This window comes from Spea bombifrons, chromosome 5 (assembly GCF_027358695.1).
Source record: "Spea bombifrons isolate aSpeBom1 chromosome 5, aSpeBom1.2.pri, whole genome shotgun sequence".
Taxonomy (NCBI): Eukaryota; Metazoa; Chordata; class Amphibia; order Anura; family Pelobatidae; genus Spea; species Spea bombifrons.
This window is the reverse complement of record NC_071091.1, coordinates 5,277,897-5,295,954: the sequence shown is the minus strand read 5'-3', so window position 1 is coordinate 5,295,954 and position 18,058 is coordinate 5,277,897. Positions and strand designations below refer to the sequence as shown.

The following is an 18,058-nucleotide window of genomic DNA, read 5'->3' as shown; positions in this document are numbered from 1 at the left end:
AAATACTTTAATCAACATTATTTTAAGCCGTCCTGTTAGTGGAGATCATTATTTACCAAGTTCATTCCGTCGTATTCCACATCATCCTGAAGTTCACCTTCAAAAACAAAACTCCCGAGAACATTCCTGGACACTATGTTACCCGGTGCGCTGCGGTGTCACGTTTAGGACATGTTCCCTTCCATCGATGGCTGACAGCACCTCCACCGTTCTTGTGTGGCTCGGCACGCTCCACTGGACATATGTTTTGCGTCGGCTCCTAGTTTTCTCAATCTAGTCCAGGTTTCTCTACTTTATCTAGGCTAGTGGCATTGGTGAGAACACCAGTGATCGTGTTCTTAGTACTCATGCCACTCTTGTTTGGTGCACAACACCCCTTTTTAGCTTACAGGCAGATACATACTGGGTTTAACCGTGACATAAATTGTCATGTTCTTACGGTATGACAGAGTAGAAGGAAGTTTGAGTCTAACACATAGTTTAATTAAATAAAGCCGTGCGATAACGGGTGGAAAGCCCTTGGAAATGATTGTAGGGATTGTAAGGTTGAAGGTTAAAAGTGGAATGGTTATCATCCTTTATATATATATATATATATATAATATAATATATATATATATATCCATGATCCTGATTCCCTAGTAACCTTGCTTCCCGTATTATCCTTCTAGCTTTGTCCCAATATAACGAAAAAAGCAGATACATTTAACAGAAGGGACTAAGTGATAAAGGACTTATCCTTTGTGTGATCTTGGTAAACATGTTGCACTTTGTATCTATTGGAAGCGATTAGCTTTGACATTGTATGCTTCTCATTCTTCACTCTTTTAAGCAGGTGCAATTCTTGAAGAATAAGTATTGTTCTGCACTTAGTCGTTGTACTTCCATCCGGAGCGTAATTAAACATTATTGAATAGCGGGCTGCGAGCCGTGTCATTGGCCCGGGTCGATATAATTTGTGTTTGGGGGTCAATGAGTTTGAAGCAGGTACTGTGGCTTCCTGACCATCTCTTTGCCAAATATACTGACTTTGGAAAAAGGAAAATAAACAGATGGATCTGAAGGGCAGTCAAAAAACAAATGATATTTTGGTTCGTTTTGCAGTAAATTCTACCACATTGAAAGTAACTAGTAATAAAAGTTAAGGATACCTTTTTGGTTGTGAATTCCTTGTAATTTTTCCTCGATGCCGATGTATGTGGCAATAGGCAATGGATTATGGCTAGTGTTGCCCTAGCCCTGGCCCAGAGCATGGCCTTAGATGCCCCTGTAACTTAACTCCATGGACGCCAACCTCTATGCTGAGTGACGGGATATGACATCATAGCCTGGAGCTCTACCTCGTAAGGACTCGTGGCGCTGGGTAACGATACTAAGGTCACAAGGGAGATCTCTGGTTTCCCCAAATGACTTTTAGAGCAGTGTTGCCCTGGGGATCCTTATCATGCAATAGGATTATCTGCCCCATGTTATGCAGCTGGGGGGCTTCTGCTTCCCTAGATCTGCTGCCCTAGTTGGCCTAGACCAGAACACGCCATTGTTTATATACAATGACATAAGTGTGCTGCTTAGTGATGTCACTGATGTAAAGAAGAAATGTCAAAAAGTGTTATTGGGCGTAAAGTGGTATCTTTCTTAGAAAATTGGGAAAATGTTTTCGCCCGCCTCTACCCGGTAGTAGTGCTTTGGAGTCTAGGGGTCGAAAGGGAGAACAGGTGGAGGTATCTTTCACATGTTCTGCCCGACTTGTGAAACCTAGAACCCCAAATGCAGACAGTGACCGGCTAAGCTATTGTTGGATGAAAATTTTGTCGCAATCTAAGCTTTTTTACTTTGTAACCATAAAGACCGTTTCTATTAAATTATTCTCGTTTCTAATATTTTTAAATAAACTTTAAATTTAAACAGCAAGACTTTCTGAATATATTTCAGCTCTTGCGATGCAGACATCAGGATCCACCTTTGCGGAGGTCGTGAAGCTAGCGGAGGAACATACGTTAGTGGTGACCCCAAGAACCGGAGCAGATCAGGTGACAATATTTTCCTCTTTATTCACTAAAACCATGTAGTCTCAAAATAGCAAGGAAACAGAAACGGAAGGAAAAATTGTTTTTTTTTTTAATTTTTATTGGAAATCTGTATTATTGATCAATATTGTTTTCCAAATGTTTTTATCCATTTTTAACCACCTAGGCAGTCATCACCCCAGCACCTCGGCATAGTATTTTTTTCTTAATTTAATGTTAATTTATCAGGTTTTGTTACAGGGTGTAACAGCCATAGATTTCTGTATGTGTTAAATAGAATAATAGTACGCAGACAAAGCACGGCCTCATTTCTCCTTTAGAACGGTGCGTATAAATTGCAAAATGCAAATCAAGATCAAATATTTAGAAATCCATTAAATAGGCTTCCTCCGCGTCTGGCTTGTTACCGAACAAAGAGAGACAGAAGGCACCTCTTTGAATGTGGAAATCAAATCGTAATTTCCATTTCTAAGGCATTTTTGCTCAAAGTGGTTACTCCAGTCTGAGGCCGAGTTAGGAATTAGGAGGCTTTGGGGCGGGGGGGGGGATAGCTAAGATAAGCGGGATGCCAGCATCGGTTACATCAAAGAACATCGCAAATTTATGATATTTCGGGTTAAATTGCTCATTTAAAATAAAATAATTTTTTTATGATGTAGAAAACCTTAAAATATAAAACTCCTGATTGAGGTAATTGGGAGAAGAAGCTCTGAGACAGCATGTCAAGGAGTCCTGGGTGAGAACACATTTTGTGTTGACCTACGGCTTTGCCCCCAGCCTCCCAGGATCTACCTCTTCAGGGTCTTCTTGAGGATATCCGTGCTTTGCTGCCACCGGTCTTCTCCAGGAAGGAGCGTCGAGAGATGATATCAGATTCGATTAAAAGGAGCGATGGACCAGTTGGAAGGGAGATCGTTGAGCCTATTAATAGTTGCTTTATTGGTTAAATGGGCAATCGATCACCCAAAAGGGTAAAATAGCCCAGTGATGTCATCAGTTGGCTGAATATTGAACTGATGACATCACTTTTTGTTCAGGGAGTAAAATGCATTTTATATTATATATGTATTACATTTATTAAAGTATATTTGTCACTTTTACCAAATCCTAGATTTTACAGTTCAGTGCGCTAATTAAACCTGTTAAATAATGTTTGTTTGACATTATAATAATTACATTATAATACAAAACAATAACTGTGCATTACTTTCTTCTTTTACAAGGTTCCACAGCATAGTGTCATAATTAATTGAAATGCCCGGCATACGTTTCTTTTTTTTTTTTAAAGTCCTTTTGGTGCAGAAACTCTCCTGAGGGGTTTACTTGGTCCAAGGGAGATAATTAGTTAAATATATATAAGTAGAGCAGTAATAGACGTAGTGGACTGGCTGGTGGCAAGAAAGAGGTTTCAAAGGGCTTTTTCCATTTGGAAATGAAATTCATTGTCACTCACCCTCATTCACTTTCTCACACACTCTAATTCACATTCCCTCACGCGCTCATTCATGCTCTCTTCCACACTCTTTTTCCCTTCTCCCGCAGGGAGATATTGCGAGAGAGAGAGTGTGAATGAGAGTGGAAAAAAACAATGAAAATAAAAAAACAAATCCTGAGCTCTCTGCTTCGTTTTTTTTTATTGGTTTTGTAGGGATCCCTCCTCGTTTTCAGACGTTCCTTTGAATTGACGGAATTGGACAATTTTGTTACAATTAAACTTCATACGAATCCAAATGCACAAGTCCAGTGTATTTATCAGAGAATCATTAATTTTCTCAGTTTTTAGTCTTTTCAAGCTAAGTTTTATTTAATAAAATAAATATGCTCATAACTTTCTGTAAAGACTTTAAACTGTAATATGTTGGTCTTCTCCAGTATCATCAATCTGTTAACCGGATCTTTTATCCCCTCCTTAGATCTACCAGCCTTTACTGAAGCGTTATGCTGAGTGTGAATCTATAGTGATCCTGGAATCCCAGAATATTTCCATGAACTGAGACACCATGCGGAACATCAGACACCGTCTCCCATTCCTTACAATAATTCTAATAAACAAAGTCCAAAGATACCTTTATCACAATTAATCAAATCATTTCCATTGTTTGTAATTCATTGTAGTATGCAAATCATTGGAGTGTATTCCCCCATGTTTTACTGATCAGTGTTTGTTAATAATCACAATCGGTTTTTATTAAACGTTTGAAGAACATGCTTATGTTACTTATAATCATAGATGTATTGAATGGTAAATATACCCAGAACTGGGAACTCTCCAGGTATCATCCAGAAACTCCAGGGGGGGGCATCGCTTCTCTGGGTCTCCAGGTGACTGCAATCTCCGGGTTGCAGGAACTGCGTTGAGGCACGAGATACTTGCAGACCACTCCTGTAAGCACATTTTTCTTCCAATTCTGTTTAAAACATGGCGGAAGGTCCTGTGCCAGACTCTCCATGAAGAACTTGAATGCCCAGTGAGTAGTCTTCGTCTTCTAGGGTCATCTTATGGGTCCCTCTTCAAGGAAAGAAGACCCCTGACCTCTTCAAGTTGAGATGGTAATTAACAAGTCTACCCACCTTAAAAACCCTAAAAGCCAAGACTTTGGGACCCATCTGCACTACAACATTGTATCACCCTCTTAAAATAAAAACATTAAAAAAATGCCATACATGAGGGCAAGAAAATGCCAATACTGGTTCTTTAATAAGTATATATACTATAAATTAATAAATACATTGCTAGCTCATTTTATTGTATCTCAGAGCTTGTTCTTGGCCAATAGGAATTTGTTTTAGAAAAATTGTGCAATAAATTGGTTATAAATAAAACATTTTGTATTTCTTTAGGCGATACACCACGTTGAACCTATTTTTATTTGGAATAAATTCTGGAAAACGTTTTCTTTCTTTGGCTACTTTTATTAGCGGTAAACAAAATGAGCTCAGGATGACAATTACATTTGGGGTGGCTCTTTAGGGCCTACAATCCACATAAAAAGTGATGGTGAAAATTTGCAGAGGCTTCCAACTAAAGAGAAATCTGCTGAACAATCTGAAACGGAATAGCAGTTTTCTTAAGGATAAATTAAAAAAGTAACTTAAAAACATATCTTCCTTTAGGCAGTGATTTATCCACGGAGCAGGCAACCTAATGTAGCTTCCTGCTACCTAGGTAATTAATGTAGGAAATAGGTGCAGCATGTGGCCAACTGATCAGCCGGCTGGTACGTTGGCAACAAAAAAACCCTGATGCCCGCTGGCGTGCAGGAATTAATATTTGTGAAATCACATAAACCCCCTCAATCTTAAAGTTCACCTCCCTCCCATAAAACATAATAAAAATAAGGGCTCAAAGACACATGAATTTATACAAATATATTGATTTTTATTTTTTGTGATTTGTTGACTGCATCTCCCATTACACTGAGCAAAAAATAAATAAAATGTGCATTACTTGGGGAGATTATATTTTTGTACACTTTGTTTCTCTAGCAGAATTGCGTGATTTAACCCCTTATACGCGTCTGTGTGCATCTATATGTATGTAGAATAACATCTATTGGCTAAATTTACAAAGAGTGCTGGGAGTTTGGAATTTACGAGTAAATAATGGGGGAATTTTTGGGTGATTTTTTTTTTTTTTTAAATGATTATAGCATATGATGGGATAAAGTATATATGAATAGCTTTTCCTCTCATATTTCTCATTTTGTCCCTACCTCTCTCTGGGGACAAAAAATTAGCCCCTTCCCCAAAGCTAAAAGGGTTAAAGTGGATGCTGTATTACATATACCTGGGTAAGCTTTATTTTTGTTGTTAGATACCATGTGGAATTTTCTGCACCATATAAAAAATAACCATTATCTAAAACCCATTATCTAACAAATAATAATAAGGGTTGTACATAATTACCGATTTTATTTTTTTAGCTTCTGCTCTGCCTTTTATATCACAGACTCTGCATGTTGGAGGTAAATTTCAGCTCCAGATCCCAGAATAGAGAAACAAAATACATGGCAGAGATTTTAGCTCTATGGAGTTTAAAAAAAATAAAAATAAAATCCCAGATGACACAAACTGTATTAGAGAATACACTTTATTAGTAAAGTTTCTAAATGAAAATATATAATGCAGAAAACATGAAAAAATTCAAAATTTATGAAAATCACACAATTGAGACGTAGGGAGCGGAACAATTGAAAAGAAAAAAAGAAGCTTTACAATTCTTTTTTTTCTCCTTAAAACAGTGAAGTTAATATAGCAGTTTTTTCCTGATATGTTTGTTCTTGCCCTAGGGTGCAAATATTTTTTTTATGATGTTATCAACATAGCAATCAATCACACAAAAGGCCAGGTCACTCAGCGTGGCAGAACAACCGCCACAAAGATGGGGAGGGGGGGGGTCAAGGGCAGTTTATCCTGCTAATAACACATCGCAAAAAACTGCAGAAACGGGCAGAATGGTGTAAACTGTATCGATCCAAACTAAAAACCAGGATTTAAGGACGTTGTGTGCACTGAACGCTCCGATGAATGGAAGGGAATATTTCAAATAGATGCTTCAAATAAAATTCATGTAATGTGATAGTGACAAAAACGTAGGATTGAGTATAAGGATAGAATTATATTGGGATTCCTTTGCTGACCCCATTGCTAGAAAGGTGTTGACAATGCATGGACTACCAGCTGCAATCCGTATAATCCTCAGGCAGTATTCTTCCTCCATTGTATTCTTCCTCCATTGTTACATTTCTGAATGTTTCTATTGAGTCTCTGGCAGACTGGTAAACACCTTTACGTAGATTTTTGGTTATCTCTCTGACAAAGTTGCAGATGTTTCACCATTTCAGTCCCTCTCACACCCTAACCCCCTATCTCCAAATAGTCCATAGGAGAGAGACTGTGGGAAGCATGTGGCCCGTAGACAAGGTGAGCACCCAGGAAGCAACGAGCCACCACAAGCAGCCATTGATAAGCTTTGTAGAAGTCCTGTCAACCGGTGAGATAAAGGACACATTCGGGAGCTCGCAGGGTAATCATGTATAGACTTAAGTTTCACCATAAGCTTCAGCCAACTCAGAGATACCTGTTGTGGACCAACATTTATAAAGTAAGATGCAGTCACATCAGCCTTCAAGACCTCAGAGATTTACACCCCGTAGGAAACTGCTATGACCGCTGGTCAACTAAAGGTATCGGATCTCAAGATGGCCTGTAAGACCAGTACAACAATGTTATTTACTGCCGTCAAAGGAATTCATGCATGTCCACCAAATGGGGAGGAGGCAGAGCTCTCTACTACTTCTCCCCACTCATCTGTTCCCATAAAATAGAATTTGAAGGAAAGTAAAGAACTATCCAGGTCCGTCCTGTCTTCTGGGACCTTGGTTGGGAGTTAGGACTTCAGAACCCAGTCACATCGAGTTTAATGTACTTTGTGTTCCTGACCAGGAGTAGGCACCAACTTTTCTCATGGTGGACGTTTATTGGTGTCCTTGTACGGACCACTTTGCCCATCCCTGACCAGAAGTAGATACATTGCGCAGATCTCCATGCTCCACGGCTGAACCCGGGGGGGGGGGGGTACAGAGCTGACTGTTCTCCTGGACTCGAGGTCTGGTCACATCTATTGTGATCTCTAGTATTACAGATTTAGATTTTAATTTGGAGCCAAACGCTAACACAAACCATGTTTTAAATTAAACACAAACTGCTCACATTTACAAACTTGTTTTAAAATAATACATTGCGTTACATTGTAATAAACCCATTTCTCGTCTTCCTCGTGTGGCGGGAAGACCTATCCAGCCGTGATGGAGTCCCTGTGTTGTTGGGATATTTTTTGCTTAACGTAATTGGTGTGAACAATAGCTCAAAGAAAGTCTATAATTATTTAAAAGCAAAGTGTGTTTTGGGTGAAGCTTTTAACGGCGCTGTCAAAACCACTCACTAAAACCGTACACATCAGCTCTAAAATCACACGAGGAATCAGAATGCATCTGACAGCTGACAATTTGTAATTCCCTTTGAAGTTTTAAAATACAGTAAAACAGATTTATCAGGGGAGAGTAACTGAGACATTTATAAAAGCTTCGTCCAACTCAAGGTTTCATGGAAAAAAAAATCTCCTTGAGCATAACCCCCAGCGCTGTATACAGTAATATAACCCCCAGCGCTGTATACAGTAATATAACCCCCAGCGCTGTATACAGTAATATAACCCCCAGCGCTGTATACAGTAATATAACCCCCAGCGCTGTATACAGTAATATAACCCCCAGCGCTGTATACAGTAATATAACCCCCAGCGCTGTATAAAGTAATATAACCCCCCAGCGCTGTATACAATAATATAACCCCAGCGCTGTATACAGTAATATAACCCCCAGCGCTGTATACAGTAACAACCCCCCAGCGCTGTATACAGTAATATAACCCCCCAGCGCTGTGTACAGTAACAACCCCCCAGCGCTGTATACAGTAATATAACCCCCAGCGCTGTATACAGTAATATAACCCCCAGCGCTGTATACAGTAATATAACCCCCAGCGCTGTATACAGTAATATAACCCCCAGCGCTGTATACAGTAATATAACCCCCAGCGCTGTATACAGTAATATAACCCCCAGCGCTGTATAAAGTAATATAACCCCCCAGCGCTGTATACAATAATATAACCCCAGCGCTGTATACAGTAATATAACCCCCAGCGCTGTATACAGTAACAACCCCCCAGCGCTGTATACAGTAATATAACCCCCCAGCGCTGTGTACAGTAACAACCCCCCAGCGCTGTATACAGTAATATAACCCCCAGCGCTGTATACAGTAATATAACCCCCAGCGCTGTATACAGTAATATAACCCCCAGCGCTGTATACAGTAACAACCCCCCAGCGCTGTATACAGTAATATAACCCCCCAGCGCTGTATACAGTAATATAACCCCCAGCGCTGTATACAGTAATATAACCCCCAGTGCTGTATACAGTAATAACCCCCCCAGCGCTGTATACAGTAATATAACCCCCAGCGCTGTATACAGTAATATAACCCCCAGCGCTGTATACAGTAATATAACCCCCAGCGCTGTATACAGTAATATAACCCCCAGAGCTGTATACAGTAATATAACCCCCAGCGCTGTATACAGTAATATAACCCCCAGCACTGTATACAGTAATATAACCCCCAGCGCTGTATACAGTAATATAACCCCCAGCACTGTATACAGTAATATAACCCCCAGCACTGTATACAGTAATATAACCCCCAGCGCTGTATACAGTAATAACCCCCCAGCGCTGTATACAGTAATAACCCCCAAGCGCTATATACAGTTATATAACCCCCCAGCGCTGTATACAGTAATATAACCCCCAGCGCTGTATACAGTAATATAACCTCCAGCACTGTATACAGTAATAACCCCCCAGCGCTGTATACAGTAATATAACCCCCCAGCACTGTATACAGTAATAACCCCCCAGGGCTGTATACAGTAATATAACCCCCCCAGCGCTGTATACAGTAACAACCCCCCAGCGCTGTATACAGTAATATAACCCCCAGTGCTGTATACAGTAATAACCCCCCCAGCGCTGTATACAGTAATATAACCCCCAGCGCTGTATACAGTAATATAACCCCCAGCGCTGTATACAGTAATATAACCCCCAGCGCTGTATACAGTAATATAACCCCCAGAGCTGTATACAGTAATATAACCCCCAGCGCTGTATACAGTAATATAACCCCCAGCGCTGTATACAATAATATAACCCCCAGCGCTGTATACAGTAATATAACCCCCCAGCGCTGTATACAGTAATATAACCCCCAGGGCTGTATAATAATAATCTCTAGCTCTAATCTATGTCTGTCAGCGCTGCGGATTATGATGGAATTATATCGATCAATAAATATGTTTGATTACGTAATTTAGCAAAGTTCTGCCCGTTTATTCTGTATTGGGATTTGGATTCTTTATGCTGCGGTGTCTCTGTGATCCTTAAGGTTAAAGAACATCTTGAATATGACTGCGAACAAATAATTACTGAGGTCATTAGGAGGAGGACGTCGCGGAGGTCTACGCTACGTCCCAGTTTGTGTGTCTAGGGGCTCTTGGCATGCGATATCCCACCTGTTTATTCCGACCCCAGGCTCAGGATTCTTGGGTCTCGATCATAACTCCTCATCGGGAATCATTTCACGAACGGACCGCCTGCTTCTCTGTGATAGTAAAGTAGATTATTGCATCAAATCGTTTCACTGCCTGGGTTTTGGAAGGAGATCACAGCTTTTTCTTTCCTTACCATATGCTTCAACTACTGTCAAAAATGAGTCATTATTTCGGAACGGATACATCGTCAGCGTCTTTTAAAATGGATAAAAAAGAAAAGTAACAAATATTTTACATTTTACCCTCCACTTGGTAAAAAAAAATCTATTGTCACAATTTTTACCTCTTATAGTTCACCCAAAACACAGCACTAGAGAGCGACCCCGTGGTGCCGTCACCACACACGATCCAAAGTTCTCGTTTTTCTTGAGCTCGATATTTAACCGATCACTTGTCAGCTTTGCCCACATAATAGGAAACTACCCCAAATGCTCAGGAAATCGCTATAACGATAAAAAAAACCAAAATACCAGATCCTCTGAGACAAATCCTGACGGGTGTATCTGATGGAGGCCTTGAATAGAGCGGACAGATCTACTCCTATTATTATGTATTATTATGTATCTATTTTAAAAGACACCGGCAATGTATTCTGGAATAAATACCCCAAAATTTACAATAATTGAAGAAAGTGGTAAGGAAAAAAATGTCTGCGATCTCCAAATACCAGGCTGTGAAATGATTTGTTGTTAATAATCTTCTGTTCCCGAACTGAAAGACATTGCTGATGTGAAATTCTAACAATGACTCTCAGCCGGCCGTCTGTGTCGACAGCGCTGGATAATGGGACAAAAATCACAACTAAATATCACCACTAAATATCACAACTAAAGTGCACTAAACGAATCTGTTCCTGGACAAGTCACCTTTGAAACTTCGTGATTTTGTTTCCTGGAAAATCTCTCATTTTTATTTGTTTTTTTTTCCGCATTTTTTTAATTTTTGTAAATGACGGGATTGTGGCTGCAGAAAAACCTTTTTTTTTGGTTTTCCACGGGACGGAATAGGGCCGCTTTCAAACATTTTTCAGGCATGTTAATAGACTTTTCATACAAATGCGTTTTTTGTGCCCAATTTTGCCTTTTCGTTCCTTAACGAACGCAACATTGGATGACAGAAAAATAAAATGATTGTGCGCCTTGCGAAAATCTACGCCCGTTTGTTCGCTCGTTCGTTGCTGCGGACGCCATTTTAACTACACAAAGAGGAGAAGAATCTTGCCATTTTAATTCAACAACTTCTATTTCTTGTTTCCATGGCAACCCAGAACGAATGGGATTTCCGAAAACGAAAATGTTGGATGAGTTTTGTTGAACACAAAGATGATGACGGGCAAAGTTCGCCAAATAAGAAGAATCCCCCCCCAAAAAAATGAACACGAAAACGAATAGGAACTTTCCGCCGGCGCCCAAGTCTAATTTTACCCATATCTACTCATATAATAAGGAGTAATACGAGATTTTTCCAAGACTATTTGCTTGAATATCAAATTATTATTATTATTATTATTATCTTTTATTTATATAGGGCCGAGAATTTACGCAGTGCTTGTTTCTTGTCCAAATATTATCCCCCCCCCCATGTTAAGTTCTTTAAAGGTAAGCTCAGTTACACATTCATGCATACAATAGGTTTCTGGCCCCTTCACATCGTCATGTGGTCCTTAATGCATTTGCCCCTTTCCCCACCCCAAGCTAAACGCCCTAAATGCACCTTCCGGCCACTGACTGTCAATCAGTGACAGTTACATTAATTGTACATTAATATTCATTCTTCTATAGTAGGGGGTGTCAGGGGTATTAAATAGTACTCTAGGAGTCAACAATTCTTGTGCTATTAAGTGAAAACAGAACATAACTGAATTCTAAACAGAAGATGGGAGACAGAGGCGCAGAGTATCTTTGTATAGTTTGACTTGTTTCATCGCTGTTACCAGGACTGGATTAATGGCAAATGTTCATACCCCTCACCTGTCCCAGACGGGGTTAATGTTGTAAATGACTATTGTAGCTGGAAATGGCTGATTTTTAATGGAATCTCTTCATAGGGGTACAGAGGCCCTTTATCACTCCCATCACTCCCGTGTTCCAATGGCTCTTTATCACTCCCATCACTCCTGTGTTCCAATGGCCCTTTATCACTCCCATCACTCCTGTGTTCCAATGGCCCTTTATCACTCCCATCACTCCTATGTTCCAATGGCCCTTTATCACTCCCATCACTCCTGTGTTCTAATGGCTCTTTATCACTCCCATCACTCCTGTGTTCCAATGGCCCTTTATCACTCCCATCACTCCTGTGTTCCAATGGCCCTTTATCACTCCCACCACTCCTGTTTTCCAATAGCCCTTTATCACTCCCATCACTCCTGTGTTCCAATGGCCCTTTATCACTCCCATCGCTCCTGTGTTCCAATGGCCCTTTATCACTCCCATCACCCCTGTGTTCCAATGGCCCTTTATCACTCCCATCACTCCTGTGTTCCAATGGTACGTTGTGCTCGCTGATCCAAGTTAAAGTTTAAAAGGCTAATCGATCGTTAGAAACCCCTTTTGCAGTTATGTTATGGCAGTAGAACAGATGTAAGAAAGAGGATTACAAAATGGGAAGAAAAAATGTCAACAAGTAAGATGGAAAAGAAGAGACGGGCAAAAGAAAGAATAGAAAAGAAGGAAAAAGGATTGCAGAGACAGAAAGAACAAAAGGAGAAATAAAAAAGGGGCCCTTCCTGTGTAATCGCTCCAGGGCCCGAGGTGCTTTGTTTGTTCCTCGTTTTAATTCCAAGGCCCTTTAAATAAATTAGCCCCGTGTTCTCATTCACCCCCCCCCACACTAACATCCAATTTACTTACCAAAGTGAAGAGCCTTCATCGCTCTATCGAGATTATTCTTTAACCTGATTTGCACCGGTAAATTGTTGATAAAGACCATCTGCTCAGCGTCAGACATGCACAGCGTGTTCAGGAAAGACGCAGAAAGTCAGGTTTCTATTTTTTTTTCTCTCCGAAGTAGGAACCGAGAACCTCGGCTGAAACACAAAGTGCTGCTCCGTGCACCCCCCGCGCAGGATGAAAGATTTTTATTGTATCGCTCAGCAATTCATTGAAAAGCCTTCCAGATCAATACGACGCAGCTCGGTCCAGCTTCATCCTCCCCGTCAATGAGGGAGACATTTAAAATCACTTGGATTTTAATGCTGATACAAAATAAAATTTTATGGGCCAGACCCTTCATGGATCAGGCACATAAAATGATATTTTATGTGCCTGATCCATGAAGGGTCTGGCCCATGCAGGATCACAAGTTAGTGAGGCTGTCCAGAAGGGCTGAGGATTTTCTACTTCACTTCTGGAGTTGAGGACTTGATATTTTGTATCACTGGACAATGTGCTCTGATGTGATTGAACCTTTGGGGGTCTTCGTATTGAATTCCTGCCTTCCACAAATGTTGGCAGGGGGTTTGCTTGGTGATCCCACAGGGCAGAGGGGTTTGGTTTCGGGGTTCGGTGGCAGAAGGTGGCCCCGTTGACCTGTTCCCAAGGGTTAAGCCCTTGGGTTTCAGCGGCTGGATAGTAGGACTAGATGGTGTCAGTTCAGGACAGGAGGCTGAGAGGCGAAGTCCCAGTCCAGTCCCAGGCCATGAATGGGCATCCAGTCCACAACAAAGCCAGGAGCAGGGAATTAAGGTCAGGCTTCCTACGGGGTTAAGTGAGAGGTATTAGGCAGCATGGCATTTACTAAGAGCTCCTTCTTATAGTGGATCCTAACATTAATAAAAAAAACCAGGCAAGGCTCTCAGCAGCAGACCCTCCATAAAACCAAGATGATCCGGACAAATTGGAGGGGAACGGTCTACCACAGCGCACCTGCATGCACACAGGTGAATGTCTGGCAGAATATATCCGCCACCAGCTAATTGGGGAAACTTTTGATCTGTACACCCTGCTTGTCAAGTTGCTTCTCGATATATATATATACTCGATGTCCCCAGCACTGTGTATCATACTTTATATCAGAATACACTCAATACCTTGGAAACTTTTATTTAACGATTTATTTATGTTCTTGACAGTAATTTGTATCCAAAAGTGATTTTGGTCTCTTTACAGGGCAATCATGTCTTCTTTTCATGACAGGTGCTTTTTAACTACAGAAGAACAATTCTTACACAATTACACAATTCTGACAATATAAAATATATTTCTGACACTTTACACCCACCCGCGATCACCGGCTTCTATTTAACCTCCAATGTATACGAAAAGTTTGAGATCCCAGCTCAGGGTCTGTAGGATGACCGAACTTTACAAGCCCCTCTAATTCTACGTAATAGACCTCTCATATTATATATATATTTATATATATATCTATACAAAAAAAAGAAAAGATATATATTTATAAATATATATATATTTATATATATATATATATATATATTATATATATATATATATATATATATATATAATTATATAATATATATCTATCTATCATATTTTCCCATATCACATTCTCGTGATGGCGAGGGCCAAATTACTCAATGGTGGCCATTGTGACTATTGGATTGGGTGGATTTTAAAAAAACTATATATATATATATTTACATTTACACTGTTTGGTGATTGTTTTCACATATTTTGTTTCCTTTTTTTCATTTTCTATTTCTTTTTCAGCTTTGCGCAGCGCAACATGACTTATAGATCCCCTTGGGTTCTTGTAGATCACAGGTATCTCTCTTGTAACTAGAGTGCACACCTCATATGATGGAGACATTTCTGGGGTCCCTATGAATAATTATTTTTAATTAGCCTTTCAAATTCCTTAAAAACATTAATTATTGTAGAATGAAAAAAACTCTGTGTTCCTCTGATCTCTCTGCTCGTCGGTGCAGGGATCGAGCGGCAGGAAACTGCAACCTTGCAGTTCTGATTACAATAGGTGTGACTACAAAGTAAGTGCTTCTCAGACTTAAGTGTATGATGTCATAGAAGGAAGCCCCTGTATTTCTTAAACCATAAAACCAGGAAGATGTCAGATATAACCAGGGACAGACTTTAAGGGCAGAGGCAATAAAGGTATGTGCGAGGCGCCATCGGGCAGATAACCACAACCCAGAACATGTCATTCCTGACTACACTTAGTAATGCATCTAATGCGATATTAATGGAATCTATCTTATAAATCCCTTTTTATTGAAGTTAGAAATGTATCTTTTAATCCGTATTATCGAGTCCCTCGCTGTGAAAAAGAAAGAGACGTCGATAACAATGAACTCCACTAATGGTCTCCGCCGCGGCAAAGGAATTAAACTTCAAAAGTCTTTCCCCGTGAATCTCATAAAACCCATTGTTCCCCGTTTTATCCGCATTTTATCGCGTTTCCACCATTTACAGAAATTTGCGATTAGTAATTAATGGCATGGAATACGGAACCCATTTATCCGACTTTCACAGGGCTGTCTACCGGGTTCACCTTCATTAACCTTTTGAATGCCAGCGGATGAGGAACGGTATACTTACTGTGTGGTCCTCAAAAAGCTTTAAAGGGACATATATATATATTTATATATCATATATCTATCATATTTCCCATATCACATTCTAGTGAAGGCTGTCTCTCTTTGGACCCGAATCCATCTTTCTTCACCCGAAGCCCTTCTTTCGTAGGAGCTCAGAATGTTTCCTGGGTATGAAGGTATTGCAACGTTCTACACTACGGTTCAAAAGTTTGGGGTCACTTAGGAATGTCCTTGTTTGTAAAGGGAAAACAAATTTTGGCAATTAAAATAACATGAAATGGATCGGTTTTAGTAAGGAAAATGGATAGCGCCAGATTGGTCCAAGAGAAGACAGGGTCTTCACTCAATGGTGATACTTTCTACAGGGCCAACATATATATAAAGATGTACATTCACATAAGCTTGGTATAGATCCAAGGCAGCGGCCTATATACTTCGGCCCTTACTCTCGGCAGCGCCGCCAGCCTCAGCCTTCACAGCCGACAACCTTACCGCGGAGCGCCAGGTTATGACATCATTCCTATGCGCTCTATGACTATGACAGAATATGTCGCTGCTCTGATGTCCAAAAGCTCATGCGATTTACCACTTTTTTATGTATTTTATTTAGGTTTTATTTCCCCTGCTACTGATGACTCCACCTTTAACTATAACTTTAACAAATTACGATGCTTATAGTAATTATTTTGAAACAATCACCGACCCCCAGCGGCGGAAAAAAGAGAAGAGGGGATTAATACATATCGATTTTTACTTCTATAAACACTGATACCTGGATTTATTTCATGTATTAATCCTCAAAACTTTTGAGTGATAGATTCTCTTTAACCAGAGGTTTTTCAGAAAAGTAGGAAATCGTGATTTCTCCGAAAATGACAAAATACACTAAAAAATTTAATTTGAGGGCAGATAAATCCCATTCAGCCCATCTAGTCTGTCTATTTTTTCTGGATGTAAAACCTCAATCAGGAGCCGTATGCCTACCCCACGCGCAGTCAAATTCCCTCACTCTAATAGTCTCTCTCACTACCACTTCTGCTGGAATCCTGCTCCACTTATCTACCACTATCTCAGTAAAGTAAAACTTCTTTACATTCTATCTAAAACCTCTCACCCTCTAGTGATTCTGACCTCTCTGGAAAAAAAATCGAAGAAAACATATCTTTGAGACAAATAATTTGTAAAACATCAGAAAAAAAACAGTAATAAAAAAAATTAACCATTTCAGCAGAAACCATTTTCTCAGCAGTTGGTTTGCGCAGGACTGAGCATTAAAACAGAACATTTACTAACAGGAGATAGAATCCAGCATTGAAGATGTATTGCTTTTCATGCTATTTGGTATAAAAATGTTCCACCCCCCCCCCCAGCTTAGAGATGTACAAAGCGTATCTGGAATATGGATATTTTGTACACATTATTCCTCGTTGAAATAAAAATTGGTATTCTGGTCACTCCGCACGGCAAATTAAGACTTTGTGCTGAAGCCCGCGGTTGCATTGGTGATCTGCCCCGCCAAGCCGGCCGCCATTGTTCTTTCCTTTTTATGCTATTGTATTTTGCCAATTAAGAAGCACAAAAGGGTTGGCTGCCCGTAATGAGCCCAATAACGGCTTCTCGTGGTTCAGGAGATGTTCATTAGACCACTTGAACTTCGCTCGCGCATAAATGATTTCATTGAAACCACTAGACAGAGTTACTGCCTTGTTACAGACAAAGACTTTGGTCTTTGTTACTTCTTCTTTTTTAACTTTATGCTAATTTAATTACTTTAGTCTGTAGGTGGCTGGAAATTTATTGCTCGCAGGTTGAAGACATTTTTTTTTTTCTCTAACAAAGAGAATATCGACATCTACGCCTCGACGGAAAATGTTCACAATGGGAACACCGGGGTGTGTTTCATAAAATCAAACATAAGTTTCGATCTCTTCTGACGAACTCTGAAAGAAAAGAAAATGAAATAAAACCCCAAAACATTGCCTGCCTTCCTCGAGTTTTAAGAATAGGGATTTGGGAAGATTGAGTAATTAGGAGACCTCTCGTAGTGGTGGTTCTGCCATAAAAGTAAATCAGGGAACCCCAAAAACCTTAGTCTGGAGATATCTAATAATCACTCTATATTTATAAAGATGTTTTTCCTTCACCAGAAGGTTTTGTGTTTCCGATTTAGCTTGTGCCTTGTGTTTGTTCTAGATCGACGAACATGGCCAAGCACAATGTAGAGTTACGTTCAGCTGTATCTGAAAGGCGCTGTATGGACAGGTGTGTCTGTCCTGGAAGACCTGTTTGGATTGGTGAAAGAATGAAAAATGTGCTCCAGAACTTCGGTTTTGTA

The 18,058-nt window shown here is 40.1% G+C and overlaps 1 protein-coding gene across 1 annotated transcript in view; it reads left to right on the top strand.

Annotated features, from left to right (window-relative positions):
* Positions 1 to 4,672, top strand: part of XYLB (xylulokinase) — a 62,434-nt gene extending 57,762 nt beyond the window's left edge. Inside the window, exons 18-19 of the mRNA XM_053466006.1 lie at positions 1,933 to 2,030; positions 3,941 to 4,672. Of these exons, the coding sequence (XP_053321981.1) occupies positions 1,933 to 2,030; positions 3,941 to 4,021 (179 nt within the window). The 3' untranslated portion in view covers positions 4,022 to 4,672. The remainder of the gene's footprint in view (positions 1 to 1,932; positions 2,031 to 3,940) is intronic.
* Positions 4,673 to 18,058: the final 13,386 nt, after the last annotated feature.